Source organism: Felis catus, chromosome F2 (genome assembly GCF_018350175.1).
Source record: "Felis catus isolate Fca126 chromosome F2, F.catus_Fca126_mat1.0, whole genome shotgun sequence".
NCBI classification, from domain to species: Eukaryota; Metazoa; Chordata; class Mammalia; order Carnivora; family Felidae; genus Felis; species Felis catus.
This window is the reverse complement of record NC_058385.1, coordinates 22,087,232-22,114,782: the sequence shown is the minus strand read 5'-3', so window position 1 is coordinate 22,114,782 and position 27,551 is coordinate 22,087,232. Positions and strand designations below refer to the sequence as shown.

The following is a 27,551-nucleotide window of genomic DNA, read 5'->3' as shown; positions in this document are numbered from 1 at the left end:
GGTCTTCAGACCAGAAACCATGCCTTTCTTTCTTTTATTCTCTTTTCCTTTTATCTCCAGTATCTAGTCCAGAAGGTCTTCAGCAAATGTTAATTGAATAAACATATCATTTAAAACAGGGGATTAATGTTTGACCATGTATTTATTCCAATTTGTCCACTAAGATTTATCTTAAATGTTGTTACATGGAAAACAAAACTGATATTTCTCTTGATTTCAATAGTACGGAAGTGATTTTTAAAGAAAGAGGGTAATAATCTTCACCCTGGCTCTCCATTTGGCCTTTATTAGAGATTAATTGGTTATCCCCCTTGGATCTGTGCTTGGAATCTCTCAATGAGGGTGACAGATGATTTGTCCAATATTAACCCTAATTTGGATTAATTTTGTACCTTATTGAACATGTAAGCAGTCATAATTTGTTTCTTTTTCTTCAACCACAACACAGGAAATTCATATCTAGAAGGATTTCCTCTTGGGCAGGCAATTTGCCTGGAAGTATTTATTGAGCACAGTCAGGATGAATCAGACTATCAAGTCTCAGTGTTTACAGATAAAAATAACAATTACATGAGCAGAGCAATAGAGGGAGTATTTGAGGCAACTTGTTGAGGCACAGAGACCATTAAATGTTAGAACTGCCAACCAAAGATGCTACAGAACCTCTATTCATAACAGTCCTTAAAAGGAGTATACACTGACTTGGGAAAATCACTCTACCATTCTATGCCTTAATTTTCTCATTTGTAAAATGGGCAAAATAAAGGACCTACTACATAAGTTGTCATGAGAATTCACTGAGATAATAAATGTGAAGCACTTAAATGAGATAATAAATATAAAACCTGGCTCACTGTGATCATTAATAAATGTTGCTATCAATTTAGTGAACAGTTTTCCAGTAATTACTGTTGCTTCATCACTCTGGAATAAAAAGGAAGCATAAAGTATTATTTCCCTTGTATTACAGTGACTCAGTTAAAAAACCACTCTAGTCATGTCCCCAAAGGCTGGTCCTATTCCCAAGAACCTCAATAAAGCAACTTTGACTTTAGAAGAGTCCAAGATTTAATGCTTCTCCACCTGAAAGGTTCATAAACATTTTGTTTTGCATTGTGATCCTAATGCTCTCTCCTATTACTGATCATCAGCATAATAAATAAGCATTTTGGAATCCTGCTGGTAAAACCCAGATGATTATGCTGCACAGCTCTTTACAGTTTAATTAGCATTTGCTCATACACAGTCCAATTTGTTTGTAACATAACCCAGTGAGGCTGGTTTTACTATTTCCATATTGTGCATAAGACAAATTCAGAAAAGTTACATGACCAGTTAAAGGTCACAAAATTGTCGGATGGGTAAGCTGCGACTCAAATCTTGATCTTACTTCAAATCCCATGTCACTGCCTGAGCCTTTGGTCTCTCGGCCTAGAAAAGATTGGTTTAGCAGAGCATTTGTGGGATCTTCGGTGAGTAGACGGTGCTTTGGGCATGGGTTTGCTGACTTCTTAATGAGGTGACAGACCAACATTTGCAGTGTCCTCTGTATTAGGGTAGAGTTGTTTACTTTCCAATGTGGAATTATTGCATTTACTTCATTCCTGGTGAATCCACAAAAACAAAACCCAAAATGAGCAAAAGCAAAAGGCAGGTTACTTGTTTGTTTTTGTAAGAACTCAGCATAATAGAAGTTTAAAATAAATGCAGGTCATTTACCACTTAAGTTTTTGAGCTTCTCATGGAATACATAGTGAAAAAGTGTTCCGTTTCAGTTTGTAAGGGTATCAGTGGTTGTATTACCAAATATATTTAATGGGCCAATCTCTGCATCACTTTCATTTCTTTGAGATTTTGCTATTCCAGAGAATGCAGCATTGCATTTTAAGTTTTGAGAAATTGTTTTCTTAGTAAAACCACGATTTTGCCCTCTGCCACATCCAGTTTTGCTAGTTCCTAAAAGCTATTTCTTATCCTTCAGAGATTTGGTATTGTATATTAAATGTCTGTTATTAAAATATTTAATATTGACAATAAATAACTAAAGCATGTTATTTGGTATAAGAATTGAAAAAAATATTTTTTTTTATTCGGCATACATTGAAATTTCGTTGTCATAGATTCCACAAGGTCATCATTCCTGCATATAGTATGATTTTCTATCATTTTGACATTGAACTTTAAAAACATTATTGGAGGGGCACCCGGGTGGCTCAGTCGATTGAGTGTCCGACTTCGGCTCAGGTCATGATCTCACAGTTTGTGAGTTCGAGCCCTGTGTAAGGCTCTGTGCTGGCTGCTCAGAGCCTGGAGCCTGCTTCAGATTCTGTGTCTCCCTGTCTCTCAGCCCCTCCCATGCTCATGCTCTGTCTCTCTTTCTCTCTCAATAATAAACATTTAAAATTTTTTAAAAAAATTATTGTAAATTATAACACTCAGCATGATATGTTAGTAATAATACTCACATGCATTATCATCATCAAATTTCCCAACAAATTTAGGCAGAAATGTCAGAGTTGAAACTCCAGTAATTTTGTATAGAAATAATTTTTAATTTTTTTAATGTTTATTTATTTTTGAAGGAGAAAGAGACAGAGTGTGAGTGGGGGAGGGGCAGAGAGAGAGACACACACAGAACCTGAAGCAGGCTCCAGGTTCTGAGCTGTCCGCACAGAGCCTGATGTGGGGCTTGAACTCACAAACCGCGAGATCATGACCTGAGCCAAAGTGGGATGCTCAAGCAACTGAGCACCCAGGCACCCCTAGAAATAATTTTTAATGTTCAGAGCATAATCATTAATTTTATGGGCTTAATATCATTGTGATAAATATTAAATCCCCTTCTGATCTATAACCAAATCGCTTAAACACTAAAGTAAGCTGTACTATTGGTTAAAAAAATTTTTTTAATGTTTAAGAGAGAGAGAGAGAGAGACAGAGAGACAGAGACACAGCATGAACAGCGGAGGGGCAGAGGGAGAGGGAGACACAGAATCTGAACTAGGCTCCAGGCTCTGAGCTGTCAGCACAGAGCTGGACGCGGGGCTCAAACTCCCAAACCATGAGATCGTGACCTGAGCAAAAGTCGGACGTTTAACTGAATGATCCTCCCAGGCACCCCTATTTATTATTTATCATAGCAAATGTGATATTATTTCCAATGTTATTACAGTGTTTAGCATTAACCAACACATTTAAATTCTTACACTGCTGTTTGCAAGATTACTAGTGAGATTCTAGTTTCCAACAGTGAAAAGTTATCTTTTGGTTCTCATTTTCCTTACCATTTTGCAGATTTTGCAAAATTATTTTTTCTACCATTTTGAAATCTCTCATCTCATGGCTTTCTGGATGGCAGGATCTTTTTTCTCCTTCCTCTCTGAACACATCTCACTTTTTCCTTCCTGTGCTCTCCATTGCAAGGAAACCAGAAACCTTGAAGTCATTCTATGATCTACTGTCACTCATTTCACCCTCCAATTGTCCTCCAATGTCTGTAGTGTTTATGTCCCAAACATCTAACATATGCTGCTCCCTCTTTATTTTCATTGCCACAGTTTAGGACATCTTCCTTGCCAATTTTATGGCCACTATGCCATCCTTACTGATTTTACTGACTCTACTCTTGTCATGTGTGTCTTATGCTCACAATATTGTTAGACACACAGAAAATGGAGTGTTTTTGTTTTTGTTTTTGAGAGAGAGAGCATGAGTAGAGGACAGGAGCAGAACGAGGGGGGGGGGAGTAGAATCTTAAGGAGGCTCTGCACTTGGCACAGAGCCTGACACAGGGCTTGATCCCACAAACCAGGGATCATGACCTGAGCTAAAATCAAGAGTTAGATGCTCAACCAATGGAATCACCCAGGTGCCCCCAAAAGTTTATTTTTAAATATTATAGCTTTCATAAGGTAACTTGATAATTACCCTCTTTACAAGTGTAATTTTCTTCAAATCATATCTATGGTAGACACAGATGTATGCTTACTGTATGAGGCATCTATAATAATTTATTTTAGATAATTCTTTCTTGGATAGGTCAGTATTTTTTCCTCAATTTACTGGTATGTAACATACTGTAACAGGTTAGTGACAATGCTGTAATCTTTTATTTACTTTTCTTAGCAATCTTTTACTCAGTAGGAAGATGGTAACTAGTTTTCTGAAAAAGCTAGATAATTCTCCTAAGAGAATTAACTACATTGTTAGTAGTTAACCACTGTTAATTAACTACCACTGTTAATTAACTACATTGATTTGTGGTACTGCGTTATAAAAGGGTTATAGCAGGTGAAAAATTAGGTGATTACTTTTCAGTAACCAATAATAAAATTTTAAAACTGAAATTATGAAATCTTTGTGTTTATCCATTATTTATGTAAGATAGTCTAATAAAAAGGCATAATATTGACTCTTAGAATGAACCACCCCTTGTATAATTATGTGGAACTATAAAAGTGGGTACAACCTATGAACTCTGTCAGAAAAGAACAGTTCTGTGCTTGGACATTTATACTTGTGTACCCTGAAAAACAGGATGTCAATTTCCATTAATGAAGGTAAGACTAATTTTTACTATCTTGTGACTTTCATAGTTTTAAAGGATAATGCATGTATTTCAGAAGTTAGATAAGTCAAGTTTTCTGATATGAAAAATTAGTGTAATTGTAATTCTAATTTTATACCTGAAATGCTAGTTTGGGTTTCATCTGAAAGAAAGGTAGGCTCACATTTTACATTTGATGTCATTTAATTTTAATATGATCTACTTCCTATCATAAATTGGATGAAATAACAACTTTATTTTACAACTAACTGTATTTGAATTGTTTAAGTTATTGTTGTCCAAAATTCACTAAGAAGCTTAAAACTTGGGACCCTAAAGTTTCTCTCTTCACAGACTGGGATAAGTTAATATAGCCTTGAAACAGTAACAAGAATCTCTCTACAACTAAAGACAAACTGAACTATAGACATTAGTGTTAGCTACTTGAGACAAATTCAATAAAATTTTTTCATACTTTAAATACTTTTAAATTTAAATAATTTAAAATATTTTAAATAAAATAAAATAATTTAAAACAATTAAAAAATAATTTAACTAGAAAAGCTCTATATGTAATAAAGTTGTCAAGGTAAAAAGCAGAGATGCTAAAGAGAAAAGAGCTTTCTTTTGTACTAATACTTCTCCAGTCTAAAATGATCCAGGTATAAATTAAGTGTGTTATCAGGAACACCTGGGTAGCTTAGTCGGTTAAGCATCTGGCTTCAGTTCAGGTCACGCTCTCAGGGTTCGTGGGTTTGAGCTCTACGTCAGGTTCTGTGCTGGCAGCTCAGAGCCTGGAGCCTGCTTTGGATTGTGTCTCCCTCCCTCTCTCTGTCCCTCTCCCGCTTATGTGAGCCCTCTCTCTCTCTCAAAAATAAATATTAAAAAATTTAAAAATTAAGTGCATATCAAGTAAAGTTGCACCATACAGGCATTTTATAACCAGCGGGCAGCTTGAACTGTACTTTCAAATCTCATAAAGTAATACTGCTACTATGAGAAATCTCCCGTTACCTCTCATTCACTGGCAGATATCATGGATATATCTTAAATTTTGTTGCCTTGGGTGAAATAGTTAGAAATAAAAATTCACAATGTAAAGATTAATTTCCTCATAAAATTTTGGCTATTGCTTCAGGTTAAACAGAAATAAAAATTCATGACATAAAGATAATTCCATAATCTGATTAAGTTATGAAATAAACATTTATACGAATATAATGAAAATAAAATAAATTTATATACCTTATTTTATCCCCAAATTTGAGATATTATTTGGCATGACACACTAACTTTTGGCAAGGGTTTCCTTATCTAGAAGGCCAATTTATTTTATTTTATTTTATTTTATTTTATTTTTTTATTTTATTTTATTTTATTCTATTTTTATTATTTTTTTAATTAGAAGGCCAATTTAGCTAGCTTTTTAAATATATCACATTTTAAATAATCGTATCAGATTTGCATTTTTATAAATTGTTCCAGTAATCTCTGTAGACCATGGTTGCTAAGGACCCTGGGAATGGTGGTTTGGATAATCTATGCACAGCAATTAGTCTTCTGGGAAGTAGAGCAGAATTTGCTTCAGGTTTCTCTGTAACAAAGTACACTTTCTCTGATTCCCTGGTAGAAAAGAGCATTTTATAAGTGTCCACAGCAATGCGCGTATGTGTGTCTGTGTGTATTTTATCTCACGATTTATCAGTATTAAGCAGAATTTTCTACCTGAGACTCAACTGTCACCAAACTAATGACACACCCTGGTGAGTAGTAGAATCTCATGCACATTAGTTTCCTCCTTTCCTTCCTGCTCCAATTCTCTTCTAATGTAAGTATTTCAAGACACGCTATGTAAAACATTTCTCTGTTGCATACAATTTGGCATAAACAGGGTAGAATTTTTTAAAAATTACATAAAAATAAGAGAAAGTGATTTGATTAAGACAGTTGTCTGAGTACTCATATATGCCTTTTTCCCATCTGAAAACCTATGAAATGCCAAAATATATATATATATATAAATATAAATATATATATATATATAAATATTTAACAAAGAGTAAATAGTGTCTCACATCCATGAGATACAACCAGACCAACACTAAACCATCTTGCACACCTAGAAAACTGATCTGAGGATTAGCGCAACAATCTGCACAACCTGAACCACAGAATTTAGCAGGTACACGGCGTGGAGGGGTGAGCTTGGGGAGAGAGAAGCCACAGAGGGCAGGGAGCCATTTTCGTGTGCGGAGAGAGGACGGGGGGGGGGGGTGCGGAGAATATGGGAAAAGCACCCCTCCCCAAAAGCAGCTGGAGAGAAAGTGGAAAATTGGAAACAGCCGCAGGGACTGAACTAAAAAGGGAGAAAGGAGAAAGGAGAGGGTTTAAATTCCATTAAGACTGTAAACAGGGGGAGCACAGAGTCTGAAACTCCACAGCTCGATACCTGGCAGTGCTCTGGTGGGAAGGGTGAATCCCCAGGAGCAGAGTGGGGTCTGGGAGGTTCTCGGGCCACACGGGAAGAAGCGGTCCCACTGCTGGAAGGACATTTGGTAGAAGCCGTGAGGCCACCTGGGCCCAGCAGACCCCAGAGAACCGCAACATTCACTGGTGCTGGAACAAGATCGTTGGGGGTGAAGCCTGGTGCCAGATGGGTGTTGTGGTTTTCCATAATCCCTGAAATGCTGCTGCTACAATATCTCGTGAACTTTTTCTGGGCCGGGCTGGCACCTGGCTGCAGTCTCTGGGCATCAGCAGCAGCACAGTCCCGCAAGTGTTCCTGGGTACGACCAGCACCCGGCCGTTGCTCAGTGAGACCCTCCGCAGAGGGGCGAAACAGGTCAAAGCTGCAGTCCCTCTGAAGTGGGGGGCCAGGGGAAACAGCCGCATCTGAGACAACTTGGGAGGGAGGTGCTGCCTGGGGCTTGGTCACAGACAGTGTGGAAGTGGGGAGCAGATGGAAGCCAAAGATGAAGGACAGGTGCACGACTGCTGATGGGGGAGAACAGAGTTCGGATACTAGAGACTGGGTAGCTGGGTGACACCATTTTCACCACTCCCATGCCTGTGTGTATGCACCTACAAGTGCCACAACAATCCACCCCAGTAAGCTTAGCAGCACCATCTAGTGGAGAACAGAGACGTTACACTAAGCCCCGCCCAACTGGGCCAACCTCGCTCTTCAACAACACAAGTCTCACCACCTGCTTGGTTTATGGACTATAAGGTGCTACATAGACTGACTTCTAGGGGAAAACAAAGTAATTTCAGTTGTATTTCAGTCTGTTCGCTGGTGCAACTATTCAATTTTCTTTTTTTTGTTTCTTTTCTTTTTCTTGAATACATAAAGAGGAAAAAATTAAGTTTTATTTTCAATTTTTATTAAAAATATTTTTCTTTAATTTTTTTCTATTTTTTTACTTTTGTGTAATTTTTTCAAATTCTATTTTACTTCCATCATTTCATTTTAGTCTACCTTTAGTGTATTCATTTTTTCAAATTTTCAAATGATTTCCTTTTTTTTCCTCCTGTTTTTCTCTCATCTATCAAGCCACTTTCAACACCCAGACCAAAACCCACCAAGCATATAGCATCATTTATTCGATTTTTTTTCCTGTGTGCTTGTTTTTAATTTTTTAATTTTAATATTTTTAATTTTTTTTATTTTAATTTTTATACCTCAATTCCTTTTCTCCCTTGAAAATGATGAAATGAAGGAATTCACCCCCAAAAGAAAGAGCAGGAAAAACAACAGCCAGGGACTTAATCAAACAGACAGAAGCAAGATGTCTGAACCAGAATTTAGAATCACGATAATAAGAATACTAGTTGGAGTCAAAAATAGATTAGAATGCCCTTCTGTGGAGATAAAAGAAGTAAAAGCTAGTCAGGATGAAATAAAAATGCTGTAACTGAGCTGCAATCTCAAATGGATGCTGCAGTGGCAAGGATGGATGAGGCAAACAGAGAATCAGCGATATAGAGGACAAATTTATGGAGAATAATAAAGCATAAAAAGAGAGGGAAGTTAAGGCAAAAGTGCATGATTTAAGAATTAGAGAAATCAGTGACTCATTAAAAAGGAACAACATCAGAATCATAGGGGTTCCAAAGAGAAAGAGACAGAAATAAGAGTGGGAAGCGTTATGTGAACAAATCATAGCGGAAAACCTTCCTAACTTGGGGAAAGACACAGACATCAAAATCCAGGAAGCACACAGGACTCCCATTAGATTCAACAAAACCCGACCATCAACAAAGCATATTATAGTCAAATTCACAAAATACTCAGGCAAGGAGAGAATCATGAAAGGAGCAAGGGAAAAAAAAGTCCTTAACCTACAAGGGAAGACAGATCAGGTTTGCAGCAGAACTATCCACAGAAACTTGGCAGGCCAGAAAGGAGTGGAAGGATATATTCAATGTGTTGAATCAGAAAAATATGCAGCCAAGAATTCTTTATCCAGCAAGGCTGTCACTCAAAAGAGAAGGAGAGATAAAAAGTTTCCAGACAAACGAAACTTAAAGGAGTTTGTGACCACTAAACCAGCCCTGCAAGAAATTTTAAGGGGGACTCTCTGAGGGGAGAAAAGATGAAAAAATAAAATAGAATAGAATAGAATAGAATAGAATAGAATAGAATAGAATAGAATAGAATAAAATAAAATAAAATAAAATAAAATAAAATAAAATAAAATAAAATAAAATAAAATAAAATAAAATAAAATAAAATAAAATAAAATAAAATAAAATAAAATAAAATAAAATATCAAAAGAAACAAAGATTAGAAAGGACCAGAGAACACCACCAGAAATTCCAAAGCTACAAGCAACATAATGGCAATAAATTCATATCTTTCAGTACTCACTCTAAACGTCAATGGACTAAAGGCTCCAATCAAAAGACATAGGGTAACAGAATGGATAATAAAACAAGATCCATCCATATGCTGTTTACAAGAGACACACTTTAGACCTAAAGACACCTTTAGATTGAAAGTAAGGGGATGGAGACTATCTATCATGCTCATGGTCAACAAAAGAAAGCTGGACTAGCCATACTTATATCAGACAATCTAGACTTTAACATAAAGACTGTATCAAGAAATGCAGAAGGGCATAATTAATGTATCATAATTAAGGGGTGTATCCACCAAGAAGACCTAACAATTATAACCATTTATGTGCCAAATGTGGGACACCCAAATATATAAGTCAATTAATCACAAACATAAAGAAACTCATTGATAGTAATACCATAATAGTAGGAGATTTCAACACCCCACTCACAGAAATGGACAGATCATCTAATCAAAAAATCAACAAGGAAGCAATGGCTTTGAATGACACACTGGACCAGATGGACTTAACAGATATATTCAGAACATTTCATCCTAAAGCAGTGGAATATATATTCTTCTCCAGTGCACATGGAACATTCTCCAGAATAGACCACATAGTGGGACACAAATCAGCCCTCAGCAAGTACAAAAAGATCGAGATCTTACCATGCATATTTTCAGACCACAATGCTATGCAATTTGAAATCAACCACAAGAAAAAAATTGGAAAGGTAACAAGTACTTGGAGACTAAAGAACATCCTACTAAAGAATGAACGGGCCAACCAAGAAGTCAAAGAGGAAATTATAAATGTATATGGAAGCCAATGAAAATAACACCACAACATAAAACCTCTTGGATTCAGCAAAGGCAGTCATAAGAGGAAAGTATATAGCAATCCAGGCCTTCCTAAAGAAGACCTCAGATACACAACCTAACCTTATGCCTTAAAGAGCTGGAAAAAGAAGAGCAAATAAAACCCAAAACCAGCAGAAGACAGGAAATAATAAAGATTAGAGCAGAAATTAATGCTATCGAAACTAACAAACAAACAAAAAAAGTAGAACAGATCAATGAAACCAGAGCTGGTTCTTTGAAAGAATTAACAAATTTGATAAACCACTAGCCAGTTTGATCAAAAAGAAAAAGGACCCAAGTAAATAAAATCAAGAATGAAAGAGGAGAGATCACAATCAACACAGCAGAAATAAAAATAATAAGAGAATATTATGATCAATTATATGCCAATAAAATGGGCAATCTGGAAGAAATGGACAAATACCTAGAAACATATACACTACCCAAAGTGAAACAGGAAGAAATAGAAAATTTGAACAGACCCATAACCAATAAATAAATTGAATTAGTAATCAAAAATCTCCCAAAAAACAAGAGTCCAGGGCCAGATGGCTTTCCAGGGGAATTCTACCAAACATTTAAGGAAGTGTTAACACCTATTCTCTTGAAGCTGTCCAAAAAAATAGAAATGGAAGGAAAACTCCTAAACCCTTTCTGTGAGGCCAGCATTATCTTTATTCCAAAACCAGACAGAGACCCCACTAAAAAGGAGAATTGTAGACCAATTTCCCTGATGAATATGGACGCAAAAATCCTCAACAAGATATTAGCCAACCAGCTCCAACAGTACATTAAAAAAATTATTCACCACGACCAAGTGGGATTAATACCTGGGATGCAGGGCTGGTTCAATATCCACAAAACAATGAACGTGATTCATCACATCAATAAAAGAAAGGACAAGAACCATATGATCCTCTCGATAGATGCAGAGAAAGCATTTGACAAAATACAGCATCCTTTCTTGATAAAAACCCTCAAGAAAGTAGGGATTGAAGGAGCATACCTCGAGATCATAAAACCCATATATGAATGATCCAACACCAATATCATCCTCAATGGGGAAAAACTGAGAGCTTTCCCCCTAAGGTCAGGAACAAGACAGGGATTTCCACTCTCACCACTGTTATTCAACATAGTATTGGAAGTCTTAGCCTCTGCAATCACATAACACCAAAAAATAAAAGGCATCCAAATCAGCCAGGAGGAGGTCAAACTTTCACTCTTCACAGATGATACAAAACTCTATATGGAAAACCCAAAAGATTCCACCAAAAAAATGCTAGAACTGATTCATGAATTCAGCAGAGTTGCAGGATATAAAATCAATGCACAGAAATCGGTTGCATTCCTATTCACCAACAATGAAGCAACAGAAAGAGAAATCAAGAAACTGATCCCTTTTACAATTGCACCAAAAACCATAAAATACCTAGGAATAAATCTAACCAATGAGGTGAAAAATCTATACACTGAAAACTATAGAAAGCTTATGAAAGAAATTGAAGACACAAAAAATGGAAAAAGATTCCAAGCTCCTGGATAGGAAGAACAAATATTGTTATGTTGATACTACCCAAAGCAATCTACATATTCAATGCAATCCCTATCAAAGTAACACCAGCATTCTTCACAGAGCTAGAACAAACAATCCTAAAATTTGTATGTAACCAGAAAAGACCCTGAGTAGCCAAAGCAATCTTGAAAAAGAAAACCAAAGCAAGAGTCATCACAATCCTGAACTACAAGCTATACTACAAAGCTGTAATCATCAAGACAGTATGGTATGGGCACAAGAACAGACACTGAGATCAATGGAACAGAGAACCCAGAAATGGACCCACAAACATATGGCCAACTAATCTTTGACAAAGCAGGAAAGAATATCCAATGGAATAAAGACAGTCTCTTCAGCAAGTGGTGCTGGGAAAAGTGGACAGCGACATGCAGAAGAATGAAGCTGGGCCACTTTCTTACACCATACACAAAAATAAAATAGATGAAAGACCTCAATGTAACACAGGAAGCCGTCAAAATCCTTGAGGAGAAAGCAGGAAAAAACCTCTTTGATCTTGGCCACGTCAACTTCTTACTCAACATGTCTCTGGAGGCAAGGGAAACAAAAGCAAAAATGGAACTACTGGAACCTCATCAAAATAAAAAGCTTCTGCACAATGAAGGAAACAATCAGCAAAACTAAAAGGCAACTGACAGAATGGGAGAAGATATTTGCAAATGACATATCAGATAAAGAGTTAGTATCCAAAATCTGTAAAGAACGTATCACCTCAACACCCAAGAAAGAAATAATCCAGTGAAGAAATGGGCAAAGACATGAATAGACACTTCTCCAAGGAAGACATCCAGATGGCCAACTGACACATGAAAAAATGCTCAACATCACTCACCATCAGGGAAATACAAATCAAAACCACAATGAGATACCACCTCACACCTGTCAAAACGGCTCACATTAACAACTCAGGCAACAGATGTTGGTGAGGATGTGGAGAAAGAGGATCTCTTTTGCATTGTTGGTGGGAATGCAAATTGGTGCAGCCACTCTGGAAAACAATATGGAGGTTCCTCAAAAAATTAAAAATAGAACTACTGTATGACCCAGCAATTGCACTACTAGGTATATATCCAAGGGATACAGGTGTGCTTTTCAAAGGGACATATATACCCCCATGTTTATAGCAGCACTATCAACAATAGCCAAAATATGGAAAGAGCTCAAATGCCCATCAATGGATGAATGGATAAAGAAGAAGTGGTATATATATATACAATGGAGTATTACTCAGCAACCAATAAGATTGAAATCTTGCCATTTGCAACTATGTGGATGGAACTGGAGAGTATTATGCTAAGCGAAATTAGAGAAAGACAAATATCATATAACTTCACTCATATGAGGACTTTAAGATACAAAACAGATGAACATAAGGGAAGGGAAGCAAAAATAATATAAAAACAGGGAGGGGGACAAAACATAAGAGACCCTTAAATATGGAGAACAAACAGAGGGTTACTGGAGGGGTTATGGGAGGGGGATGGGCTAAATGGGTAAGGAGAATTAAGGAATCTACTCCTGAAATCATATGCTAACTAAATTGGATGCAAATTTAAAAAAATAATAAAATTAAAATGGGTGTAAAAAAAGAAACTTAAATTAGCACAATTTGCTCATACCACTCAAAACTAAAGATAATAATACAATTATTTTGTTATCATCTACAGTTATACTCCTAGGACAATCAAAAGAATTACCTAATGTGATATTTAAAAACAAAGTTAGCTCCTCTCAAAGAAAGTATTCCAAGTTCAGTCTGATGTTAAGTTATTGAAGAGCTTCTCTGTATCTTTTGTGCTAATTATGACCTTTGCAAATATTTATCTTATTTCTCTGAGTTGATCTGTGAGAATATGAACTTTATGAGTACCTGTAACAGACCCTTTTGCAATAAAGGCTCAAAAAATAAAAATAAATAAAAATAAAAAGGAGTAAATACAACGGTAGGAAACAAAAAACAATGCCACCTATAGTCTTGAAATGTTAAAGAACTCTAGAAAGGTGGAAGGTGGGCAGGATCAGATCTATAGAGATATGAATAAAGGAAAACACAAGCATAAGCAAAAGTATGCTGTGATGAGAAGATTGAGGGTGGGGGAACCACAGGCCACAGCATAAAAAGAGGTAGTCTTCAAGCATGCCTCACAGTGGTTGTTAATGAGGGAGAAACCATCAGAGTGAGGCTAGTCAGCACCTCTCCCCTCTCTGATTTGTGGTAGGCAGTGGACACAATTGTGTTTGCCCATCAGTGAAAGTACAGTGTGGGCATGGGACCCTGGAGGCAGAGCAATGATCTAAAGGGGAGACAGCTGCTCCACCCAGAAGGGAAGTTGAGGGACACTGCATCCCTCCCAACAGGACATCTGGTCTCTACCACACAATCACCAGAGACTGACTGTGAATAGCAGAGGCAGAGGCATAGAGGTACCAAACACCAAAATGAGCAAATAGGGATTACTCAACATTTGAAGGAAATGAACACTATTGTAAAGAGAAAAGGAGATCAGGACTTAATAAAATAAAATAAAAATGTGACAATATATTACATTTACAGAGACTTAACCAGAGATTTTGAAATAAAAATTTCTTCATAAAATTAAAAAAAAATACTTGAATTATAGACATTACTAGAGAGCAAAATAGTGAAGTGGAAGATCAAGTCAAAGAATTTTCCCATGATAGAGTATAAAGGGAAAAAGAAATTATACACACACACACAAATGCATATATATATACATATATTATATATATATGTATATATATGTATATATATATGACAGCTTAAGGTACAAGGAAAATGGATCAGGAAATTTTAATATGTAACCAGAAATATCAAACAGAATGAAGGTATATAAACATCTATAAATTCAGCTGGAAATAGATACCACCAATTCCCCCTTCTTTTGCCAATTTTACTCCAGTTGATCTCAGGGTGATGGCAATTATCCTTTCCCCATTCTCAGTCCATGCAATTCATTGACTCCCAAGTATGACTTTGTTGAAGGGCATGTAACTCAGACCTGAATAATCAGATCATAGTTTTTTCTGGATATGGTGACTGATTAAGATATTGATTTGTAACCTAATTAGAGCCAGCAGTACATTAGGAAATTTTGTAGGGCTGGTAGAAAATTCAGTGATGATACCCATGGATGTATATGAAAGATTTCAGCCAGGAGATACTGTAGGTGAGCCTTCAAAGAAGTGAAGAAATTTCTTGCTCTTGATGAAAAAAGAGAACAGCTTTGATGACATTGAGTTCCTGATCCATCTGGGTCTGAAGCTAGTTCTACCACAGGCCTTTTTAGTTTGGGGAACAATTAATTCTAGTTTGGGTTAAGCCACTTCTTTTTTTTTTTTTAATTTTTTTTTCCAATGTTTATTTATTTTTGGGACAGAGAGAGACAGAGCATGAACGGGCGAGGGGCAGAGAGAGAGGGAGACACAGAATCAGAAACAGGCTCCAGGCTCCGAGCTGTCAGCCCAGAGCCTGACGCGGGGCTCGAACTCGCGGACCGCGAGATCGTGACCTGGCTGAAGTCGGACGCTTAACCGACTGCGCCACCCAGGCGCCCCAAGCCACTTCTGATTTCATTCTTCTATTACTTGGTATGAAAAGATGCTTAACCTATGTAAAAATAAATAATGATAATAAACAAAATAAAAGAAAATTTCCGAGTCCAAGAGAGATAATCACTAGATTAAAAGTGACCACAGAATACAGAACAGGCAAACAACAGAAGATCACCACTGGATTGCATGATGGTAAAATTTCAGAATAAAAATCTTAAAGTTTTCAGAGAAAGAAATGAAATAAAGTACCAAGAAAGAAATAAGAAATAGATTGACATAATACACTTTATCTGCAAAAATGGATGATGGAAAGGGAGCAATAAAGTCTTCAACTTTCTAAGGGAAAATGACTTCGAAAGTGTTTCGTATCCATTTAAACTGCTATCTAATAGGGAGCCAAAATAAGGAGAGTGTTGGACACGCAAGGACTAGAAATTCTACCACCAACATAGTTGGTCTAAAAGAATTACTTACATGTGGATTCCAAAATAAATTATACGAATTCAAGAAAAAAAATAAAGATTTTGAGAAATGGCAAAATAAAGTGTAATAACAATACAATTTATACTTGTCTAAATACCTTATAAATTTACCTTTAAGAAATTTACCTTTAAATTAAAATTTACCTTTTAATTTCTTAAAAATCAAACTAAAATACTGGTTGTATTAATACAGATAGAAGAGATAATCAGGAAGAAGAGAAATGCAAGCATGCTAGCTTACTTTATCATAAATGGGGGAAGTTACAATCATTAACTTTTGAGATTAACAAAAACCTTAAGTTTAAGTGAGTAACAACAATATCATATTATGATGACTTCTCATCAGAAACAGTGGAAGTCAGAAGGCAGTATAATAATATTCAAAGTCCTTAAAAACACACCTGTCAAACAAAAGTTCTCTCCATCCAGCAGTTTTCAAGCAGACCTGCCTTACCAAAAATATTAAAGAAAGTCCTTGAGATTGAAAAGAAATGACACCAGATAGTAACTCAAAATCTACAGGAAGAAATGAGTCCTGGGACTTTGGAGTGCGTAACATAAAAAAATAACTTATTTTAAAAACCTACTAACAGGTGCGCCTGGGTAACTGAATTGATTAAGCTCTTGATTTTGGCTCAGGTCATGATCTCACGGTTTCTGAGATTGAGCCTTGCAGCAGGCTCTGTGCTGACAGCATGAAGCCTCTTGAGATTCTCTCTCTCCCTCTCTCTCTGCCCCTCCCCTACTCTCCCTGTCCTGCCCCCCTCAAAATAAATAAACTTAAAAAAATGTTTAAAAAACAAGAACCTACCAATAAATGAGAATGGTTTGCTAAAAGAATTGTTGAACACAAAAGAAGGCAGTAAAGAAGGAACATGGCAGATAAAGACATGAGACATGAAAAACAAGTATCAAAATAGCAGTATCACAGCAACAATTACATTAAATGTCAATGACTAAACACTAATTAAAAGGCAGAGACATCAAGCCAGATCAAAGAGTAATATCTAACTCTATGCTATATATAGAAACACACTTTAAAGACAGTCTTTAACTGTTTAACACAAATAGGTTAAAAGTAAAAGAATGGAAAAAGATTTACCATGGAAGAAGCAAATATAAGATATCTGGAGTAATGATCTCAGACAAAATAGACTTGAAATAGACCTTAAACAAGAAATACTACTAAATACAAAGAAATCTCATTACAATAAAGGAAAAATATAGAAGTGACAACTATAAATACGCATGCATCTAAGAACACAGGCTCCCTCCCCCAAAATGAAGTACATCCTGAACAGAATAGACAATTTAAGTTATAATTGAAAATTCTAATACTCCCCTCTCAGTAACTAATAGAAGGATAGAAAACCACTAAGAATACAGAAGACTTGAACAACAGTATTAACTGGATCTAATAACATATTCAGAAACTTGACCAAATCAGAGCAAAATACTCATTCTTTTAAGTAACAATCTCCAGGACAGACCACATGGAAGCCATAAAACATGTTTGAACAAGTCTATATTTGAATTTAGACAGATCAAAATCATAAAAAGTGTGTTCCCTGACCACAACCAGATTGGACTAGAATTCAACAATTGAAAGAAATGTGGGGAAACCCCACATAGTTGGAAATTAAACATACTCCCAAAAATAACCTGTGAGTAAAAGAAGAAACTACAAATGAAAACACAACAAATCAAAGTTTATGAGATGCCATTAACGCAACGTTTAGAAAGCATCACGTAGCTTTAAATGCTTATGTTAGGAGGAAGAAAGATCTAAAATCAATAACCTAAGGTTACACACCAGGGATGTAGAGAAAGTAGAGCAAATAAAACCCAAAATAACTAGAAAGAAAAAGACTGGAAAGAAAAATGAAACCCAAAATAACTAGAAAGAAAAATGAGAGAGAAGAAACACTGAAAACAATGAAACCTAAAGTAGAAAAACAATGGAGAAAACCAATAAAATTAAAAATTGGTTCTTTGATATCAAGAAACCTGATAAACTATTAGCTCAGGAAGAGGGATGACACAAATTACCAAAATCAGGAACGAAAGAAAGGACACTGTTATAGACCCTACAAGAATTTAAAGGATTGTAAGGGAATCTTATGAATAACTCTATGTCAATAGACAACTCAGACGAACAAATTTCTTGAAAGGCACAAATTACCTAAATTTACTGAAGAAAAATATAAATTCAGAAAAGATCTATAAAAGTGAATTGGTAATTAAATATATTCCCAGAAAAAAGCCAAAAGCCCAGACAACCCAATTCACTAGGCTGTACTGGTGACTTCTATCAGGCATTTTAGAAAGAAATAATACCTATACTATATATACAACTTCAGAAAATAGAAGGGAACATTTCTCAACCCTATCAGTGAGGCCACTATTTACACTGCTACCAAAGCCATACAGAGACATTAGACAAAAGAAAAACTAAAGACCAATACTCTTCATGGATATAAACACCAAAATCTTTAACAAAAGATTAGCAAACTGAATTCAGCAACATGTAGAAGGTTGATTTGGGGTGCCTGGGTGGCGCAGGTGAAACATCCGACTTCAGCTCAGGTCACGATCTCACGGTCTAGTCCGTGAGTTCGAGCCCCACATCAGACTCTGTGTTGACAGCTCAGAGCCTGGAACCTGCTTCAGATTCTGGGCCTCGCTCTCTCTACTTCTCTCATGTTCTGTCTCTCTGTCTCTCAAGGGTGAATAAACATTAAAAAAAAAGTTGATTTAACATTAGAAAATCAATTAACGTAAAAGAATAAATGAGGAAAATCACATAATCTCCTCAATAGTTGTAGAGAAAGCATCAGCCAAAATTTAACACCCTCTCATGATTAAAAACTCTTAAAGTAATCATGGAAGATATGTTCCTCAATCTGCTAATAGGTAACCAAGAAAACTCTAATTTAACATCATATTCAGTGGTGAAGGGGAATACATTTCCCCTAAGACTGGGAAAAAGGCAAGATGTCCACTCTCTGGACTTCTATTCAACAATGCCCTAGAACTTCTAGCCAGTGCATGACAGTGGAGAAAAAAAAGTTAAAGACACACAGTTCGGAAAGAAAGAAGCCAACTGTCCTTACAGCAAAAAATACAATCTTATATGTATAAATTTCTAAGAAATCCAGAAAAAAGTTATTACAGTTAATTGGAAAAAGAACCAATTTGGAGGATTTATACTATCTGATTTCCAAATTACCAGGAAGCTACAAAATCAAGACTGTGTGGTACTGACTTACAGAGACCTACCTACTGATGAGTGGGATAGCATACCAAGTCCAGAAACAAACCCATATTTTATGGCCAATTGATTTTTGATGAAGGTTCCAAGGCAATTGTGAAGAAAGCATAGTTGTTTTTTTAACAAATGGTAACATTTGAATATCCATATGCAATAAAAATAAACTTAGACCTCTACCTCACACCATATGCAAAAAGTAACTCGAATCTACGTAAGAGACCAAAACCATAAGCCTTCTTTTTAACCTTAAAATAGGCAAAAATTGCTTTATATGAAACCCAAAGCACAATCTATACTAACAAATTAGACTTTGTATCAACATTAAAAGTTTTGCTTTTCAGAAGACACCAATAAGAAAATAAAAGCCACAGACTCTGAGAAAATATTTGTGGATCATTTATCTGATACAAAACTTGTATTCAGAATAAAGAACTATTACAACTCAATACTCAGAAGACAACTCAATTTAAAAAAAGCTAAGTAATAAGCACTCCGTTAAGACATATGAGCGGCTAATGAGGAATGAAAAACACAGACAACATCATTAGTCATTAGGGAAATGCCAATTAAAGCCACAAGGAGATACCACTCTATACACACTAGACTGATTAAAATCAAAAAGACTGCTGACACCAAGATTTGGTGAGGATATGGAGAAACTGGAAACCTCACACTGCGCTCGTGGGCACGTAAAATGGCACAGCCACTGTGGAAAAACAGTTTGGAAATTTCATACAAAGCTGAACTTATCATACGACCCAGCAATTCACTACTAGGTATTTAACCAAGAGAAATGAAAATTTACATGTCCACAAAAAGATGTGCATGAACAATTTCATAGCAGCATTATTTACAATAGACAAAAATTAGAAACAATCCAATGTCCATCAACTGGCAGATGGCAAACTGATACATGGTGAGAACTTCAATATTACCCTAAAGCATTCCACTTCACAGGTGAAATTGATAACAACTTGCAATATCTCTTGATAGACTGAGGGCGAGGGCTTCACAGTTCCAGAATATCACCATGCTAGGTTACCTGCCCTTAAGTTCAACCCAGTGTGGCCCCTATGCCAAGTGGTCCACAAATCTTTATTTAGTGTAGGATCTATGGCCAGGTCCTGGAGCCACGTGTGGCAGGTGCTGGAGATTCCCAGGTGAATATGACAATCAAGGGCCTTAAAGGAGCACACAGATTGTCCAGACAAGAGACCGCCAAAGCTAAGTGCTGGCCTGTGCAAAGCTAATCGGTTTTGGAAAGAAGTTTTTTTTGTTTTTCTTTCTAACCTTGTAGCCTAAACATCACTGCAACAGTTTCAGAGGCTCCACTGAATGAACATTAAGAGAAGTGGCCTCTGCAATTGAGAGGAGACCCTACCACCCCACAATTTACACCCATGCCCTTGATTAACAAATGCAGTGCAGGCCCCTGAGGATAAACCTTTCAAACAAAGCTGAGGGTAAACAGCTCACAGGAGTCCATAGGATTTACCTTTAACCTAACAAGTAACTTTTTCAGCCATTGTGAAACACCAAATCATGAGATAAGCATTGCCATCCACAGGAAAAGGAACCTGAGGTGCTAAGAGACCTGATCTAGCTGCTCAAACCAGTGCTAGGATTTAGTCCCTCATTTTTTTTTTTTTTTTTTTGGAAAGAGACGCTTTTCTAAAAACCTTATTTCCAAGTCAAAGAGCTAGACTTCTAAAATGAAATGAGAAACACAACTTCAGAAGCTTTGGGGGGGGCATCCTAAAAATAAAAAATCTTCCCAATGTACCCAGTTATTCTCTCATTCTCAACTATCACCCCCCCACCCCCACCCCCGCCTCCCTTCCTTCCCCCGCCCCTCTCCCCAGTTGTGCGGGTGGGCGGTTCTTACTGTTTTTATTATAAAAGATTCCAGATTCCTTGGATCCACACTCGCCTGACACCATGACTTAGGGGGTGCGTTGCCGCGGTCGCAGGTCGGACAGGCGAGTCGTGCGTGCTCTGGGCCCGAAGCGACGAGCGGGGGACAGTCTCGGCGCGGCCACCCCTTCGCCGCGCGCGGACAAGAGGTCTGTGTCCCTGCCTCTTCCCGGTGTGCCTCCTGCTTCCTGCGCTGCAAGCGGCCCCGGGGCCGAAGAACCCCTTCCAGAAGTTCTCTCGGCCTCCGGCCGCCTCCCCACAATCTCTCGCCGCAGGTGCTCGCGCACGTGGGGAGCAGCTGGCGCAGGTGGCGACGGGGTGCGGTCGATGAGGCGCAGCCTGAGGAAGATGTTGAGCCCTGGGGGTAAGCAGGAGCCCCAGGGCGCTGTCTACCAGGGCGTGGAGAACGGCACGGACGGCCGCAAGGACTCGCTGAAGGTACCCTAGGCGCTGGGCGGTGGGGACGGGTCCGGAGCACGGGCGGGGGCGGCTCTGCTGAACTCTGCGCTCCTGCGTTCAAGGTTTCCCAGCCGGCTGCCCCGGGACCCGAGGGCGCCGAGCGCCGCGAGACGGGCGGGCAGGTTTCAGGGCGTGTGTGGTGTACTGGGGGCCCCGAGGGGCGCGTTAGCGAGGCGCCCCTGCAGCCTGCCGGGTCCTTTGTGTTTGTCCGCTGGTTTGCGTGGCCCGCCTTTGCTCACGGGCGGGCACCTGCGGCTTCGGGGACTTAGCCCAAAGTACCGAACATGGCGGGACTGGCGAGTTCCTCCAGGGAGTGGGGGCTTCGGGAAGGACTGTGAAAGAGGAGGCCGTTGGACCCTGGGTAGGTGGTCTTCGCGAGACCCCGAGGGCTAGGACGGGTTTCTGTTGTTTGCACGGTTCCCGGGACACCCTGACGTCCGGAGAGGCAGGGCGCAGTCTGAGCGCCAAGGCTGTTGGGGGCTCTGCAAACCCGCCCCTAGCTGTCTTCACGTGGTCGGCGGGAAGAAGGGTCTCTTTTTAAGCGTTAAAACGTCCCAAGTGTGTCTCCCGTGCCCCACCTGGAATCCCTTTCCACGGTGGAATCCATGTTAACAGTTCCTTGTGTATTTTCCAGAGCGCACAGGGAGGGAGACGCGGGTTGCACAAATACACGCCCGTGACTTACTATGTTATATTTTAGAATACTTTAAAGTTCAGCACCTGGAGGTGTACTTCACTCTTATTCTGCAGCTTTATAGTAGTCTCTTGTATGAGTTTGTCATTCATTGGTCCAGCAAGAGTGGACAGGGTTTTTGTTTTGCATCACAGGTGAGATTGTGTCTAAGTGTAGATGCAGTTTCTTTTGTCAGTACATTTAGTGAATATGCATGTATATAAAAGTCCCAGCAGGATCAAGAGCTTTAATTAAAAAAAAAAAGTTTATTGATTTTTGAGAGAGAGAGACAGACAGACAGTGCGAGCGAGAGGGGCAGGGGCAGAGAGAGGCGGGGAGACCCAATTCGAAGCAGGCGCCAGGCTCTGAGCTGTCAGCACAAGGGGCTCAAAGGCATGACCTGAGCTGGAAGTCAGACGCTTAACCGACTGAGCCACACAGGTGCCCCAAAAGCTTTAATTTTGATTGAAATCACCAGATTGGCACTGCTGCCAGTCATGTAAGTCAGGCACGTGTAGTAAGTCACATAAACTGACAAACCAGACTTCCCAAGGTGACTCTGTTTACACCTCCAGATTAAACCCTGACTTTTTTCCTCCTCCTTAGTATTAGAGTATTAACCGGCATCTATAGGGTTAACACAAAGACCTGCGCTCTCGAGTTGATTTCAAGCACTAGGATAATGTCTTTGGAATTAATATTATGGAATGGAAGAAAATTTTACATTTCAAAAATCGCATCAGAGATCCTTCACTTACCAATGTGGTTTTGTCTTAGATATTTACGGGAGGTTTTCTGCAGCACAAAGTCTCAAACTTCATTTTCTTCATGGTTTTTATTTAACTGTCTTTAGTTTTATTGCCTAAGTCAAGTGGAGCCATTTAGGTTATTTAAGACTTTCAGAAGCCACAATAGAGCTTGTAGTTGGAGGGATTTATGTATTTTATTATGTACAATAATTCCAGATCATTCTGTAGAAATGTCAGTGGTGAGACTAATTACAAATAAGTACGTGTAATACTGTGGAGAGTTCTTACTCTAAGGATTTCCTTATTAAAAAGATATGGTGTATATTTTCTCCAGCATAGACCCACTACTTCAGGAGTACTAACAAAATCAAAGGATGGGAGAAACATTACAAGATGAGAAATGTGGAAAAAGAACCATCTGATGCTTTTAGCTTTTTTCATGACTTTCTTTCAAGAGAATTAATACATTAGCATTTGACCCTTCATTTGCTACAGTCTTTCACCTAGATTCCCTCTTTTTTACTCCATTACTGCTTGTATGTATTTCACTGAGGCAACCTAGAACAAATGTATTTGATATCTCTGTTTTAAAGGGCTTAGAATTAACTTCTTTAAAAGTGATCTAGTCCATCATGTTCCATAGCTAGTCATATAGTTCAGAAATCAAAAGAATCTGAAGTAACTCTGTGACCATAAAAAACTATATTGAATGTATAATAATTTTCTCTAAATGACCTCCTTGGCTTACTTTCAGAACTTTCTTTAAGCAGTCTCTTCAAAGCCTGCCTTAACATATCATGTACTGAATTCAGACTGTTGAGCACATCTGATGAGCTTATATAAAGTACTTAGATGCTCTTTTGTCATTGTGAATTCAGCAGTACTTTGTGAGTGTCTGAACTTAGTACTTGTTCTCAGAGTGTGTAATTGGGTTTGTGTTGACCGCACATCGCTGAGCAGACCTGTGAATTGTTCTTTCTGGCACCGTGGGGTGGGCAGTGTAATCCCTTTATTATCACTGGAAGAACATCAAATTCAGTGGCTAAAATACTTCCAAATGGAATTAGACAAACCCTGCCTTTGCTGGGTGAGACATTGAGAATTCGCTTATTTCTGTAAGAAATTCATTTTAAATTTATAACTGAATCTGTAAATTTGGAAATGGTTGGATGCTATTCTATCCTTCATCCACTAAAATTATGTGTAGCTTACATAGAATTTAGTAGTTGAAAAGTGATACAATGTATTTTAAGGACTGTCCTGGAAAAGTGATTTCTTTGGTACTATTCCATGATAACAGACCAAAACGCAAAGTTCAAAATTTTAAGGGATTTTGTTTTATTTATTTCAGCCTGACATTTGATGAGTGAATGCTAATATGCTCCATGTTTATTAACTATGTTTTAAAATGCATTAGGTACAGCACACCTGGGTGGCTCAGTTGATTGAGCACCTGACTCTTGATTTCAGCTCATGTCATGATCCCTGGGTTAGGGGATTGAGCCCCACGTTGGGCTCCACTGAGCATGGACCCTGCTTAAGATTCTTTCTCCCCCTCTCCACTGCTCTCTCTCTCAATAAAATAAAATAAGTACTTTAACACTTCATTTTATTTCATGTGTGTCAAATGTGACTAGTCATAGCTAAAGACAGAATTAAAGCAAGTACCTGGATCATCTGTTTGAAGAAGGTTTCAGCATTCTCAGGAAGTACTTATTCTACAGTGGTTTCTAGGACTATTATAAAACGTTTTGCTTTTGGTTCATGTGATGAAATATTAAGAAATATCTTCAGAAAAAAATCAGACAAATGTCTCATTTGGTCACATATTTGCAAAGCTGAAAGGGCCATTGAGAAATAATTTTAGTACATATATTACCATAGCAATGGAATGAGGTTCCATTAATTTTCCACATTGCTTTTTAAAAAGGTAGTCTGGGGGAAATTCTGCAGTGGATAATGGTCCATTTGGCCCCACCTGCTGCTCTATAAGAGCTCTGGGTCTTATTTCCTTCCTTCCTCCACTGTCTCTTTCTGGCATACTTATTTACATGTAGAAAGTATCCAAATGTGTGGTACACGTTCAGTACAGACAGTGTGAGGAAAGAACTAACGAGTGTTTTTCAAACTTTTTTTTTGTCTTAGAATCCCTTTAAACTTAAAATTGAAGATTCCAAAGAATGCTTGTTTTGGGGTTAGAGCCACCAATATTTGCTGTATCAGAAATTTTTTTAAAAATGGAGGAAAAAATGGGACTCCATGGCACACATTCCAGCAACTGTCAGTGCTGTAATGTCCCCATATGTCCTGTGGCCTGTTATTGGGCACTTTTGAGAGACAAAGCAAGGCCAGGCTAGAGAATAGCATCTTGTATTTCTCATGAAGGAAGGCCTCAAGGAGGAGGGAGAATTAAGGAGGGCATTGGATTGGAAACAAGAAGAGAGAGAGAAGGGCACGCTTCACTCTGGTAGACAGCCTGGTTTAACTCTCGCTAAGTCCCCCATGAACACAGCACAGCGTGGGGCTAGAAGAGGTTAGCCTCTGGTAGAACACTTGTATACCATTCAGGGACATGCCAGGGTTTGGCTACAGCCTTATTTGGGGGCCAAAATCTGCAATTTGGCTTTGGCAAGCAAATATCAAAATACCCAATCCAGTGCAATTTCCAGTGTCTCCAAATTGGTATGTAATCAATACCATCATATCTAAGCAATATAAAAATGTTAGCAATAGAATAAGGTATGTCATTCATATTTATGGATCATACCTAGTACTCACTTTCAAATATAAGGGAGAATTCTAGAAGCAACTTTGAATAAATCTCTTATCAGTCAATTGAAGTATAATTTGTAAATGAGTATAATTATTTTGAAAATTCTTAATTTTCTATATAAAACCAATACTAAGAATTCTCCAGTAGTTGAATAGGGAACTAGATTGTCAGCTAATACAGGTAGTAAGAAAGGATACGTTAATTAACTTTTAGAAAAATGGAATATACTTTTTGATCTGAAGTATTTATGAAAATTTAAATAATGCAAGGCAGGATAATAGAAACAAGTTTATCACATGAAGGCTTTTAAAAAATTTTGTTTGCTAGAGTAACACTAATAACATCAAATAAAATTATTTTTGAAGATTAGGTTTTAGTTACCTTAGTCTGTTTAGGCCATGAGATTTTCTAGAAAAGCTTCTGTTTGGGAATTTTTCATATCTTGTGAGAATCAAAAGCAGAATGTCAACACTGTCCCCACAAACTTTACAAGGAAGAATTATGATTATGATAAATCATCCTCAGTCCGATCATAATAAAGAATTTAAAAAACAGGAAGAAAAGAGTGTTAAAGAAAAACAGGTATTCATAAAAGCTCACACTCCTCCCTTGGCATCAGTGGAAGTGAGCGTGTGCTTGGAGTTACACTTTTATAGGCCAGTGACAACATCAACTGTGCCAGAAGCTTACTGAGCTTACTCTACCAAGTCTGTTCTTATGGTTTATGATTAAAGCATTTACTGTATCAGAGTTCATTCTGTGATGGTGGTTTTTACCTCGGCTTTACTTTCTACTGTATGTTGGTTTTTCCAACATTCGCCAGTCAGCCAAAATATATATTCCATGCATCTCCGGTCCAAGTTCTCACTTTGCCATTTAGCGTGCCTCTGGGCAAATTGTGTCACTTCTCAGTGTCCTGACATCTGGTCCTAAGTAAGTGCACAGAAATGCTGGCATTTCCAGTGTGCAGAGAACAATGAGGAGGTGAACCTGACCTGAATTGGCCTGGTGCAGGATTCCAGTAGTCAGAAGAGGAGGAATTACTTAATCCCAGGGTGGTGAGTGGGCAGCTGTTTTAGGGTACTGACCACATAAGTTACATGACTTGATCCTTGCATTCATGAAAATCTTTTTATCTAACCAAAATCCCCCATGCTTTAATTTAAGTACATTTTCACCTGACAAGGAAAACTTCTCTGTATTTTCACTATACTTAGTATTTCTTAGATCATATCCCTTACAATTACTTCAAAACTTTTCAAGCATTTACTTGTACCTTCTATATGTCTGTGTGCATTTTGTGTTCTTTAAAAAATATTTTATCATAAGCATGATAGTTTTGGATGATAGTAACCGTTTAACAGTTAATCTGTATTGAGTTTTATATATACTTGTTGGAGGTAACAATTTTTTGTATGCTTCCAGGTGGTTTTTGAAGGAAGTACATGTAGATTTAACTTGATGAAGAAACGAAAGAAGTTAAGCAAATATGATGATGTGAACGCATCCCCTTTGCACCATGCTGCAGAAGAAGGTCAAGTGCAGCTGATGGGGATGATCATCAATGACTCCTCTTTTGAAGGTGACGAAATGTTATAATAAGTGCTACATAAGTCCATCATCCGTTAGATTCATTGGAAAGAGTGGTATGAGGTAATTTTGAAGAGCATATTAGTTCCAGATTATAAGGGACCTGAATATCTTACTCAGGAGTGTGGTTTGCCCTTTGGCCCAGTGTTCCTCAAATGTTTCCACTGAGGTCCATGCTGAATGTGGAGCCTGCTTGAGATATTTTCCCTCCCGCCCTCCCCCCTCCCCCCCTCCCCCTCTCCC

The 27,551-nt window shown here is 37.9% G+C and overlaps 2 protein-coding genes across 4 annotated transcripts in view; one reads left to right on the top strand and one right to left on the bottom strand.

The window, feature by feature from the left end:
* Positions 1–21,173, bottom strand: part of KCNB2 (potassium voltage-gated channel subfamily B member 2) — a 623,843-nt gene extending 602,670 nt beyond the window's left edge. The window contains exon 1 of the mRNA XM_045049575.1: positions 21,036–21,173. The gene's annotated coding sequence lies outside the window, so the exon portion shown is untranslated. The remainder of the gene's footprint in view (positions 1–21,035) is intronic.
* Positions 21,174–21,370: 197 nt separating this feature from the next.
* TRPA1 (transient receptor potential cation channel subfamily A member 1) overlaps positions 21,371–27,551 on the top strand; it is a 53,968-nt gene continuing 47,787 nt past the window's right edge. For all 3 annotated transcript variants that reach the window (XM_011291355.4, XM_045049573.1, XM_045049574.1), the window contains exons 1-2: positions 21,371–21,502; positions 27,144–27,300. In XM_011291355.4, the coding sequence (XP_011289657.3) occupies positions 21,392–21,502; positions 27,144–27,300 (268 nt within the window). In that variant the 5' untranslated portion in view covers positions 21,371–21,391. The remainder of the gene's footprint in view (positions 21,503–27,143; positions 27,301–27,551) is intronic.